The sequence below is a fragment of the Chelon labrosus genome, assembly GCF_963514085.1.
Source record: "Chelon labrosus genome assembly, chromosome: 2".
Lineage (NCBI taxonomy): Eukaryota > Metazoa > Chordata > Actinopteri > Mugiliformes > Mugilidae > Chelon > Chelon labrosus.
The window spans coordinates 7,088,390-7,102,082 of record NC_140338.1 but is presented as its reverse complement, the minus strand read 5'-3'; the positions used below and the strand labels follow the sequence as shown (position 1 = coordinate 7,102,082).

At 42.8% G+C, this 13,693-nt stretch overlaps 1 protein-coding gene across 1 annotated transcript in view; it reads left to right on the top strand.

Moving 5' to 3' along the window:
- cacna1ib (calcium voltage-gated channel subunit alpha1 Ib) overlaps nucleotides 1–13,693 on the top strand; it is a gene marked incomplete at its 5' end in the record, with an annotated part of 169,963 nt that overhangs the window by 99,416 nt on the left and 56,854 nt on the right. Inside the window, 6 exons of the mRNA XM_084573466.1 lie at nucleotides 1,233–1,418; nucleotides 2,696–2,813; nucleotides 2,952–3,107; nucleotides 6,432–6,519; nucleotides 8,576–8,742; nucleotides 13,607–13,677. Coding sequence (XP_084429592.1) covers nucleotides 1,233–1,418; nucleotides 2,696–2,813; nucleotides 2,952–3,107; nucleotides 6,432–6,519; nucleotides 8,576–8,742; nucleotides 13,607–13,677 — 786 coding nt within the window. The remainder of the gene's footprint in view (nucleotides 1–1,232; nucleotides 1,419–2,695; nucleotides 2,814–2,951; nucleotides 3,108–6,431; nucleotides 6,520–8,575; nucleotides 8,743–13,606; nucleotides 13,678–13,693) is intronic.

The following is a 13,693-nucleotide window of genomic DNA, read 5'->3' as shown; positions in this document are numbered from 1 at the left end:
TTGTTGATTTAATCTGAATTTTGCTGTTCAGATATTATGGGTGTACAGTGTGTGCATAGGAAAAGGAAAGAAAACACAGGATACGTGGCTTTTGGAGGACAAAGTATTTCCTCAAATGTTTACTGGTGTAATTCAGCTATCATACCATTTTTTTTGTGGATTTGCCAGACAGTTATTGAAAGAGATCCTCCAAATAAATTATTCATGCTTTGTCAAATTGTCATTTGTGGTCTACCTGGTTGAAATGTACTACCTGTATGGATATGGATGCCAAAGCGTCACACAGCAGAAAACAGATTTTGTCTTTTGTTGTGTTTGCCTGGAGCTTCAGGTGAGTGGCTATGCCTTTGATCTGCCGCTGTTTTTTTCTCCCCAATTCATCTGGTTAGGCGCCTTTGTCTGTGATCCCCATTATAACCCGGAGATCAAATACACATCAAAGCAGCTGAAACTGAACAAGATCAAATGTGCAGCCCATCACAGAAGATACATGTTGATTGAACATATCTACATCTGTCTTCTTATCTCTTACTCCCCCACCAATTTCCCTCTCTTCATCTATCTGAATGTCCTCAGCTATTCATACAGAGCTGCAGCGCAAAAGTGCCCCTATTCAGTCTTTGCCAATTCGGAGCCGACGCTATTTTGATGTGCTGAGTGGAGCCTTTGATAGCTACCACCATTAGAAGACAAATTTCTTTAAAGGCCGGGATGGTTGTCTGTTCATGATAAACACCCACCAAAACACAAAGCAACGATAAGGTGAAACTTTCTGAGGTTGGACTGCAGCAGCTAACGGCAGGTTCATGCCAGCTCTCAGGAGGCAGCCGGTAATGCATTTAATTATAACCATGTAAGCAAGAGCTTGGTTTGTAATATCCAAAACGTCAGTAGACCACTAACTGGACTCATTAATTACTGGAAGACAAGATATTGTCTTCCATCATTCAATGTTGAAAGAGTGAAACAGGAATGAGTCAAATAAAGCTTGGTAAACACAAATACTATTGGCGTTTGAATGTATGCCATGACAATCAATTACAGTATAAATGCATTTTTCTTTTGGATTTCCTGAATTTCTGAAGTTTACTCCCACCTGGAATTTAGGAAGTCAGATGTATAACCTCTTTTGATTCACTATTTTCTGCAAATGTCATGGATTAATATTTAAATTAGACGGAATTTAGCAATGCTCCTCATAACTTCCTTGTGATCTTTGTTTCCCCCCTCAGTGTATGCGAGATTGTCGGCCAGTCCGACGGCGGCTTGTCCGTGTTGAGGACCTTCAGGCTGCTCCGGGTGCTGAAGTTGGTGAGGTTCATGCCAGCTCTCAGGAGGCAGCTGGTGGTTCTAATGAAGACCATGGACAACGTGGCCACCTTCTGCATGCTACTCATGCTCTTCATCTTCATCTTTAGGTAAGGTCTCGCCAACCTTACGTGTGCCGTGCTCTACATTGTACATGTCTGTATCACTCCGCTCACCATCATCCTTTTATTAGGGCAATGTTTTTAACTGTTCGTACATGCCGGATTCTGCCTTTTTTCTTCTTCTTTTTTTATTTTTTTAATGTTCTGTACACCTGCTTACCAGCTGCCATTGATTTGCAGGAGGTCGCGGTATTCTGAAGCAGCTATTAACCCTGGGTGCAAAATAACAAGCAGATACTTGACAAATTGGTTAGATTTTAACAAGCACACACTTAAAGAGCTAGAGCAACGTAGCAAGGGCGCGTCTGTAAATGCTCAAGCGCTGACACAGAAACGCTTTGAAAGCCTAAAAGGTCTTTTAGTGGACGATCAATGTCCACAGCACTCGGCGCCTTTGTTTACCTATGTGCTCCTGCTTCACTTGGCACTCGAGCCAATTCTTGTAATGTTGTTTTGTTAAATGAAGAACGATGGCCCTGAGTTAATCTCGATACATGTTCAAAACCTGAGTTTGTGTGCTCAGACACATATATACACACACAAGGTTGAGTTGTAAGTACAAACACTCCTTTAGATTTTGTTTTGCACACACTTCATGTGATTCAGAGAGTATTTGATTCCCAAATTCCACTTCAGATTTGCACAATTTATTGTCCAACAAGTGATTTTAAGAAAGAATTTCATTAGAAATCACAAAAAAGAAAGCTGTCAGTGAATCTACTGTATATATGAAGTCACTGTTATGAAAGACCTACGTTCAGGGGTGAGGTGTGTTCTTTTGATTTTGTAATTTAATTTATTTTTATAGTGATTGAACCATTGGAAACATTTGCTATGGCAATGTTGTTCTGTTGTTCTCAGTTTCTGGCAATTACTGCTACTCATTGGAGTAGTAATTACGAAAGGCAATTGTGTACAATTGTGTCCTTCCCTTGCCTGTAAATGTTGAGTGTGGCTCTGTATAATGACAAGGAATCCACAGGAGCAGGTGCAATCTTATGTAACAGTTCCCAGGGTTCAGTTGCATTTAGACATTTAAATTTATCTTAAGACACCAAGAAACCGTTACAGCAACAACAATAGCACAAAGATCTGCATATGAAAGTGGCTTAAAGAGAAAAGCTTTAATTATCCGAAGCCTACCCATGAAAAACTCCCAAAACAAGGAGTTGCAGTCATGGTTTCTAAAACAGAAATAACTATCAGACAGTCATACAGCAGATGATTCATATTTTTTTATTTTTTTTATTTTATGTTTTTTGCAGTATCCTTGGGATGCACATCTTTGGCTGTAAATTCAGCCTTAAGACAGAGACCGGAGACACAGTACCAGACAGGAAAAACTTTGATTCTCTGCTCTGGGCCATTGTCACCGTTTTCCAGGTATTTAACACGGCGTACATCTCTCTATATACGCAGATGACTCGCACGTATTTGTTGCGAAGTGATGACTGACGATAATGATGACGATGACGTGAATTTTTGTTGCTTGACTCAGTTTTTTGCATTTAATTCTTTTAGATTCTGACCCAGGAGGACTGGAATGTGGTTTTATACAACGGTATGGCAGCCACCTCGCCACTTGCCGCTCTTTACTTTGTGGCCCTCATGACCTTTGGAAACTATGTCCTCTTCAACCTGCTGGTGGCCATCTTGGTTGAAGGCTTTCAGGCAGAGGTAAGAAAACCCATTGCACATAATTTGGGTCCAAGTTTTAATTTATTTATGAATAGTTAGTGACTAATGTGGTTCATTCATTGTATTCATTGCGACTCTAAGTATCAAGTATTAATTCAGTGCAGCTTGTATCAGGAGAGGTGAATTATTTAAAACTGCTAACTCTCAACACTTACCAAGAAAATTCAAGTTTTTCTCCACAATAATTCAGTTACTCCAAGTAAGTTCCAACTCCTACTATTGCAACATAGACATTTTAAATGATTGGATCAACACTTACCTGGTATTTGCAGCTGGAGGATGATGCACTGAGCACATGTCCTCTAGTCTCTTCTCTCTCGCACCAAGCTCCTATCCTCTAATTTCTTATCTAATACCCAAGCTGCTGTCTTCTCTCTCTTTTTCTGTCTCTAACCGGCCGGCCTTAGACAGATGGGTCCCCCCATATGAGCTTAAGGTTCTGCTCAAGGTTTCTTCCTGTTAAAAATGAGTTTTTCCTTGCCACCGTCGCCTTCAGGCTTGCTCTGGGGGTTTCAGGCAGGATTTTTTAAGGCGTCTTGAGACAGTTTGTGTTGTTATTGACACTGTATGAATACAACCGTGAAGATCCACCAGCCGACTGTCAAGATTTGATGTTGTTAAAATAAATAGTTGGGCAATCATGGGCTGTAAAGTGTTGGTGTGCTCTCACTGCAACTTGTGATTTCCATACATTTTCAAACTCTGACAGTTCTTCTATCTTTAGCTTGTCTTCCTCACATTCCCTGCATGCCGTCTTTTCATTCCTCTCCTATGGGCAGCTGACGTCCATCTGTCACTAGTTCTCAAAATGTAGACTTTAACCTTTGACGGAGACCTTTGCAACTGAAATAGGCCCGGCTTTTTTCGTGCCTGCTGATTTTCATAATGACGGAACTAAGCAGATTGACGTTTTCATTTTTCCTTCTTATGGCATCTAAAAGAATGGATGCGCTACCATTTTAATCAGTCCAGCCTTATACACGGGCTGCATTATGTCTCACATTTTACACCGTATGCATTTAAACACAGCCCATATTTACGCTTCGAGTCAATTTTCCGCCTGCTGTTAAAATTACGTGCCTGAAAGCATCCTGTGTTGAAAGAGAAGGAGCGCTGAAGCTGCCATTGCGGCTCTGCTAACGTACCGCTCACACTGATGTAGACGGTGACAAACTAAACCTCTTAAACCAAAAAATGCTTCAAATGTAGTACAGCGCTGTTCTTCTGTTACACGATAATCCTTTTTATAACATGTGCCTCCCGCACTCATAAAGAGATGGTATTGATAATTAAACTTACGTTTGAAGCTCATTTCAGAAGTTGTAATTTCATGGTTACAGCGCAACAGGCAATATATCAGAGAGAGAGAGAGAGAGAAAAAAAATGTACGTGCTTTCGGAGTAAATGGTCCAGGGACTACACACTCGAGGGCGTCCTAGAAAACGGCAGGGTTTTTTTTCTCTCTGTTTGCACTGGCGCCTCTAATAGGACCCCTCTGCAGAGGCAATAGCTTGCTGGCCATTGAAATAGTTGGTCCCTTTGTTCTGCATAACATAAAACAACATGCAGCAGTATCACATTCAGGCTAGATAAAGAAAGAAATGCTATATACACTGATCAGCCACAACATTAAAACCACTGACAGGAGAACTGAATAACATCTCTTGACCATCTCTTTACCGCAACCACAGGTCACCAACCATTTCAAATTAAGATTGCATCAAACAAATAAACACGTGAACGTTGCTATTGAGATAATCCAGCTCATTTAAATCGGAGCTGCAAAGTAGTGGTTAGAGAGGCGGCTTGGGACTGAAGGGTCACAGGTTTGCACCCCTCCCCGTGTCCATGGCTTGAGGAGACTTGAGCAAGCACTTAACCCACAAATTGCTCCCTGAGCGCTGCACAAGTTGCAGCCCGCTGCTCTGAGTGCACACACTACTGTGTGGACAGATTGATGGGTCAAATGCATGAGGGCTTAATAAAGGAATGCTTTTATTACATTTCTCTTCTATGTATACCGATCAGCCACAACATTAAAACCACTGGCAGGAGAAGTGAATAACATTGACCATGTTGTGACAATTCAATGTTCTGTTGGGAAACTTTTGGACCTGGCATTCATTTGGTGCGGATGTTACTTAGACGTGTAGCACCCACCTAGACCAGACCAGGTACCCCCCCACCCCATAGCAATGACACTGCACCCTATAACAATGACACATTCTGTTGCCAGACACCACAGGACACCCTCAGAAGGCCCGTGTCCATTCTCTGATGAGTCACAACTGTTTTGGAAGCACAAGGGAGACCTACACAGTATTAGGAGGGTGGTCATAATGTTATGCCTGATCAGAGCAGTTCTATGCAGCAAATTAAATCCTCTTTAATAGAAATATGTATATATATATATATATATTTTTAAAAAGCCTTGTGGATATGCCGTTAGTACGTTGTTTTTGACGAAGTTCATTATTGCAACTTAATCTGTTTTTGTGTAAATAATAAATTGCATGTCAAGCCTGACATGTAGTGACTGTGTCTTCAAGTCCCTGAATACTGCCAAGTAAAGGAAAAACCCCTGCAAAAACAGCCAAGGATTATTATATTTATCAGCGGCAGTCCAAACATAATAATGCCGTAATAAATACAGCATAATTTCTGAAGCCATCACTCTCAGTGAGCAAATGTGCAGAAATGATGCTGTCAATCTGTCAGACACGCAGACGACATCATTGGGAAAATTGTAGAGTGGCTCAGTAGCCCATCTGAGTTCTCCTACACGGATCAGAGCATTACCATATTTTGTGGCGCGTCGCTGTGATGCGCGAGTTGGAGGGGAAGCGCTGACACAAATCGCGAGGCCTTTGATTGATCTTTCGGAAATGCCAGAGCAAAGCGCAGCCGTCAGTCTTTCAGTCTGTCTCCCTGCCTTTCAGTCTCTTTCCTCTCTCTCACGGCCAGGCTTCCCCCCCAGCTCTGCCTCTCTCACCTTGCTCGGCTCAGTGTCTACGCTACAGCTTCACACGAGGGACAGTTGAGCCAATTTTATGCCTGTAGGGGGAATCCCAGCGGTCGTAACCACACCTGTGAGGGGTTTCTGGAGTAGTGTGTCAGTAGTTTCAGGGTTTTAGTGATTTAATCTGCAGACAGGGCACATATCTGAGCCACCCCAACAACAAATCTAATAGCAAATATATTTGATAGCTGGCGGGAGGAGGTGCATTATTAGGCTGGTCAATTCAGAGACTTAAGTATAATACTGACGTGTGTAATAGGCCTTTTTCTTTTCCTTGTCTCCAGGGTGATGCAAATTGTTCCTATTCCGACGACGATCACTCCTCTTCCAACTTCGACGAGAGCGAGAAACACGACTCCATAAAGCTGTCCGGTAAGAACACATTTCCCTAACGGCATTATGACAACACTTACAGTCGCTGAAGCAATGCAGTCGCAGCGGCTCCTCCATAAATCCCACCTTCATGAGAGCAGCATGTTTCAGTTTTTGTGGAATGATAGTAAATGTTTTCGGAGGCGCTGGTTTAACTTTATTGTCAGTTTGGGTGCTACAATTTGCCATTGTTAAATAAAGGTGGGCACTAACAACTGTAGGTTGTGATGTACACCGATCAAGCATAACATTATGACCACTGACAGGAGAAGTAAATAACATTGAACATCTTGCGACATTACAACGTTCTGCTGGGAAACTTATGGACCTGGCATTCATTCATGTAGATGTTACTCAGATATGCAGCACTCACCTAGACCAGACCAGGAACCCCCACCCCATAGCAATGATACTCCTTGATGGCAGCAGCAATCCCCAGCAGGATGCAACACACACAAACGGTTTAGGAACAACTAAAAAAAAAAATGAAGAACAGCACAAGGTGTTGACCTGGCCTCCAAATTCACTTTATCCTAAACTGATCAAGTATCTGTGGGATGATCCACAGAGGCCCCTCCCCTCAACCCATAGAACTCAAAGGCCCACAAGATTCTGTTGCCAGACACCACAGGACATCCTCAGAAGGTCCATGTCCATTCCCTGAGGAGTCCCAACTGTTCTGGAGGCACAAGGGAGACCTGCACAATATTAGGAAGGTGGTCATAATATTATGCCTGATTGGTGTATTTTAAAGTACTGTATAGTGTCTATAACTGTGGTAAACAATTATTTTTATAACACTTTCTAGGGCATGTTTAGTAACATGATTTGTGTTCCCCTTCTTTGATTTTTGGCAGTTTTGACGCAAGCCAACTGCCACTCAAACAGAAGAAGAAGTCTTCTTCACTAACGCTAAGAGTATTTTTCATTGGTTTAAGATCTTAAAAGCAATCCCAAACCTTTAAATCCCCGGATGAGCCGCGTCTCTTCATTGGTGGTCGCCCCGAGTCACCGACTTTCCCATCCATTTCAAAACAGAACAACACGCTCGAGAGTCACATCTCAGCCAGAAGTCTTTCTGTTCCTCTGAGGTTTAATCAAAGGCTCCAAACAAAAACTCAAAGTGAGGCAGAAGTACACGTCAAAATCTCGTAAACTCGCAAAGCCCCCCCAGCGGTCTCACCCGGCAGTCTTCAAAGATCAGCAAGCTCCATCTTTACCCAGAGCCTGCAATGGAACCTGCTCCGGCCGCGTAGTCTTCCTCAACAGACCGAGCAGTCGAAGCGGTTCAGATAGGATTAAACATGAGTTCAGAGACCGGTGGAATCACTTGAAAAAACAGTCTGAGTGGGCTGCTGCTGCTGCCGCTGCTGCTGCAGAGGAGACGTGATCTCTGCAGTGCAGTGTCAGCAGAAGATGAAACCCTCGCAGTCTGTTTGTTCGTATGCAAAGACAACAAGGTCCAATCTGCCTTCGTACACAGCGCCGAGGTACCCCCTGGGTGTTTATTCAGATGGTGTCAGCCTCTTCTCTTTCTACATTTCTTGCATTCATCTTTGTTTGTCTTGAGGAGAATAAGAGTCAAAGGTTACCTTCATCTCTTTTACTTTTCAAAGAATGTATTCGAACATTATGCAAATGTTGGCATGGTGATCTCAGCCGTGAGAAGTATGAAGGTAGTTTTTCTTTTTTTTAATTCTCAACATCAGATTTCTAAACTTGCTTCTGTTGACATTTTTCCTTCTTTCTCAGTTTAAAGAGGAGATTTCGATGTATTATTGCCATGACGGCTGTCTCTACCTTGTGTGACTCGTCTCAGATTGAAGCCCGTTACCTGGGGCTTGTCAAATGTGATTGGATAAAAATGTAGAAAGTAACTTGGTGAAATTTAGGCAGACAAGACAGCTTGACAGATAATGTGTGAGCTATAAGAATTGCCATCTTGTGACAAGAATACCTCCACAGCAGAGCAGACACTGACTTGACAGAAGGTTGTGATTCAGGGACGTTTGCGACACAAAACGTTTTTGACAAGTCACTCTCCAATTCCCTCCAGACCCCAGGATCTGCACCCTGACACCAAACGGACACCTGGAGCTGGGCGCCCTCTCCGGGCCCGGGGGATCCTACTCCTCGGAGAGACGGAGCTTCACCTTCGAGTCCAGAAAGAGCAGCGTGCTGAGCCTGGGCAAGAACAGCCTGGAAAGACGCTCCCTCTCCCTGGTACGTCGACGCACCCACGGCCGCTCATACTCACGCACATGTGCGCTGGCTAAAAATAAACTGGCCCGAGATATGCATCCTGCCGTGGTGGAAGTGCAATTTAATTCAGCACAATTATATTTGTCAGATGAAAGCGTAATGTGGTTTACATTCATTTAATTTGATAACTGAAAAAAATCCAACCCAGGAGATAAACAAAAACAAGCACAGATGATGGATAAATTAAATGATGTGATTAAGGTTTTGATTTAAAATGTGGCTGACTGAAATCATAGAGTGTTCCATATTTGCACACAGAAAAATAATGGACTCAATGGTTTTAAAAGGTATTAGGATCATAAATAAAAAGAGATTCAAATTACTTAATGGATCACACTTTTATATGGATACTGTACCAATGGCTGACACACAGTTTATATACACTGATCAAGCGTAATATTATGACCACCTTCCTAATATTGTGTAAGTCTCCCTTGTGCTTCCAAAACAGGCCTTTGGGTCCTATGGGTTGAGGGGAGGGCCCTCTGTGGATCATCCCACAGATACTTGATCAGTTTGAGATCTAGTGACTTTGGAGGCCAGGTCAACACCTTGTGCCGTTCTTTGTTTCTTTTTTTTCACGTGTGTGTGCCTGTGTCAGGCTGCATCCTGCTGGGGATGGCTGCTGCCATCAAGGAGTGTCATTGCTACGGGGTGGGGGTGCCTGATCTGGTCTGGGTGGGTGGTACATTGTATTGTATTGCATAACATTGTATTGTCACAAGCTGGTCAGTGTTACTTACTTCTCCTGCCAGTGGTCATAATGTTATGCCTGATCGGTGTATGTTGAAATTAAGTTTTCGATTGAGGGAGCTCTTTCTTTCATCATGGCTCAATCTACCCACGTAATGTTCTGCAGTTTGAACATTATTCTGTTAAAGAATTTAAAACATATTTCCTGTGGAAGAACATTCAGATTGGATTGACTTTACACCTCCATCAGCGCCAAAACTTAGTGCCAACACATGTTGTGCTAAGCCTTAGATGCAGTGAGGTGAATCGTAAGGGTGGGTGGTACATGCTACATGTCTAAGTAACATCCACACCAATGAATGACAGGTCCAAAAGTTTCCCAGCAGAACACTGAATTGTCCCAGGATGGTCAATGTTATTTACGTCTCCTGTTAGTGGTCATAATGTTGTGGCTAATTGGTGTAAGTACAGTGTGCCTTGGAAAAGCTGTCTCAGTTTCAGTCGAGAGCTCCATCAGGACTTTATTGTTGAAATTATTACTATTATCTGCCACGACCAAATACACTAGGGCAAAACATTTTGTACAACACTTGAAATGAACACAGGACGCTAGAAGTTTCTGTTGGTTACCATGTTCACCCAGTCTACCTGTAGTTTCTTCCCTAAGGCTAACAGGAGGTATGTTTCTGGAAACCAGAAAGCTGCACTGATCGCTTTTAAAGAACACCTTTATTTTCTTGTGTACGTTCCATTTATTACGACTGCTGTGCAGCGAGCCCCTTCGCTTCCACATTCAAATCAGATAATTGCACCCTGGGGTCGCCATACAAATATATGCAGCGTATGTGCACAGTTTTCTGTCTATTAAACCAAGACCTTAGGAGAGAGAGAAAGAGAGAAACTAAAACAGTTCTAAGAGGTTTTGGCTCGGCATACAGTACAGTTGCCATGGCAACTTCTATTAATTTGACGGAGAAACTGCGGGAGAAGTAGCGAGAGGGAAGGAGGACTGAACGGAGGGAGCTGGTGACGGAGAGGGGCAGCAACAGGACGACGGGACGCGCTGCAGCTTGGCGGCACTTTTTCCGCAGAGGTTGTGATGTTAAATGAAGTGGGTGGAGGGGATCCGCTTCACTGTGAAGTCTCATCCTCTTCTGTCTGAGCACCCTGAACAAGTTTATTGGTATCAGAAGGCACCAGTTACATCACTAACTAAACTAAAGCGCTGGAGAAATAACCATTCAATAGAGCTATTTATAAAGGATTACAAGATGTATGTAAGCAGCCTGTTCTTTGATGAGATCATATTTCAGACTCTGATTCCGTTCCATCTGTTTGTCAGGCATGTTATTTCATTTTATTAGGTTTTCGTTTAGTTTCACTCGGACACTGTTGGTTGGACGCAGCTGCAAATTGGGATTTGATGCATTGCTATAGGTTGGCGTAGTACGATCAGAAATGCAATCATCACTTGCTTTGTTGGGGTTGTTTGTCCATGGGTCTGGTTCCTCAGGCAGTAAAAGAAGCACACTAACATTTACATTATAGTGTATAAACAACTGGAAAGAAATGCACAGAGAAGGATCTGAAAGGATAAAACATACTAGTCATAAGTCGCAAGTCGTAAAACAACCTGTGTTCAGTGACAGGGCTACCTTAAAGTACGTTTCACCACTCATCTAAGTAGCTTCTTAAAGGGGAACTACGTTTTTTTACAATCTGGACCTTATTTCTGGCATAAAATACGATCGTTTACTCACCCATATAACTTTGGTGTCATTTGGAGACGTTCGGAAGATATTTAGCTCCAGCGGAGCGCCACATATATCCATATAATGGAAGTGATTGGGGCACCGAAACGCAGCCTCTAAATAATGCATTATCTGCCGCGAATCTCTTTCATTTCACCAATATTTTGTTATGATACGCTAGTGCTATTCCCCGTTGATTCCGGAGTTACCTGTTATCTATTTGTATATGTGCAGCGGTTTGTTGTTCTTTGGCCAGTCTTTGGCCAAACTAGCAGTAGCAAATTACAGGTAAACAAGCCCTCAGAGATGACATCATCCAGGTCAATCTTCAGACCCCGAATGATGATAACAGGTTATATGTGTGAGTAAACGATCATATTTTATGCCAGAAATGAGGTCCCAGTTGTAAAAAACTGTAGCTCCCCTTTAAGTTCTAAGTGAACGGTGGGGAGTTTAGGTTTTTATTTCTGTAGGTATTACCCACATGAAACGTAGACTAAGGTCTGTTAAATACGAAACACTCAACTGAAATTAGATGATTGACATAAACTGGCCGCTGTCTTGTTTTTCCACATATAATGTTTCTTTAATGCCCCATTAATGGCCAAAAACAAGCTCTATTTTACTCGAGGTATGAACGCGAGAGAGACTTTTTGACTGTGTTGTATTGTAAGCTGCTGATAGTCAGTCCATATACCCAGTTTAGAGAGGGCTATACTGTATACCATGGCCTCAATGAACTAAACTGGAAACACATTTCATTTAAAACTGAAGAAGACACTTAGATGACACTCGGGCTCAACTAGTCCAGTTGCCTTCTTTTGGCTCTGGTTTTTAGATACACCATGACCTGGACGACTCTGACTCCGTGAATCACCCTTGTGCCTCCATCCAATGAGTTGAGGGGAGGGGCCTCTGTGGATCATCCCACAGATACTTGATCAGTTTGGGATCTAGTGAATTTGGAGGCCAGGTCAACACCTTGTGCTGTTTTTCATTATTTTTTTTATCCTGCATCCTGCTGGGGATGGCTGCTGCCATCAAGGAGTGTCATTGCTATGGGGTGGGGGTGCCTGGTCTGGTCTAGGTGGGTGCTACATGAATGCCAGGTCCAAAAGTTTCCCAGCAGAGCATCGTATTGTACGATGGTCCTTCATTGATCCCTCATGCATTTGACCCATCCATGTGTACACTCTGAGGTGTACATGCTACACCTCTTAGGTGGGCTGCAACTTGTGCAGCGCCCGAGGAGCCACTTGTGGGTTAAGTACTTGCTCAAGGCTCCTCAGCCAAGGGGAGGGATGCAAACCTGTGACCCATCAGTCCCAAGCTGTCTCTCTAACCACAACACTACAGCTCCAATTCAAATTAGCTGAATTAACTCAAAAGCAACGCTCACTTGTTTATTTGTTTGATGCAATCCTAATTTGACACGGTCGACGAACTGTGGTTGCAGTAAAGAGAAAGTTATATTGGCATTGACAGAAGAGCTTGACTATACGACACTGTATGTACAGTACACTAGTTGCCGCTTTCTGTTATTTACACTATACAGTGAGGAATAAATCTGCCCTGACAGTAATATTTGCTCAAAACAGACACACAAACACTCTTCTTTCCCGTTGAGTGATCCGCAGTGCAGTGCTGTATGGACTCGAGTGTTATTTAACACTTAGCTTACATGCTCCACTAACAGTTTCTATAGAAACGGATCCATAGATTCTCCTGTAGGCATTAACAGGCGACACTTGTGTTTCCACGAGTAAAATGTATAATTAGGTCTGTCGGGCTCAGAGGTTTAGACACGCGGAAACAAAAGGAAACTGGTTGTGTTCCTTTAAGTGGAACTGGCACTCACAGGTCCGCATATCAAACCCAACAAAGCGCTGCAGTCCCAGTTCATTATTCGTTCAGACACATTCTCATTGTTGTTATTGATGACTGGCGTACAGTAGCAGTCGTGCTGCTCTTCCAGTTGCAGGACCACGTAATTAGACGTTAACACTCTGCACCGGTTTTAGACAGCAACTTCAGTGTGTCAGGTGCAGGATACTATCCAGTACTATCACTTGTATAGAAACACTGACTTTTCTCCTTTGCTTTAGCTTTGCAGGGAGTAGAAATATCCAAGCAGCAACTCATTTTTATTGAGTTTACAACCCAGTAATGTACAAGAGTGAGTCACACAATAAGACACAATTGAAATTACACTGAACAGTATAATAAAAAATCAAGTGTGTGTCATAAGAAGGTTTCTGTGCTGCATTTACTGCAAGACTCAGCTATACTTAAATTATGGTGGCAGTTTTGTAGTTTACTCATTGAGTTTATTGCTGATTTCGGTTCACCGGGCTTCTTAGTAATTCCTCCTCCTATTCTAGCGCCATGGACGCAGTTCCCACTACCACAACTGGGGGCGCCCTTTCCATCCCCAGTCTGCGTGGAGTCGCAGGTAGGAAATTAGATTT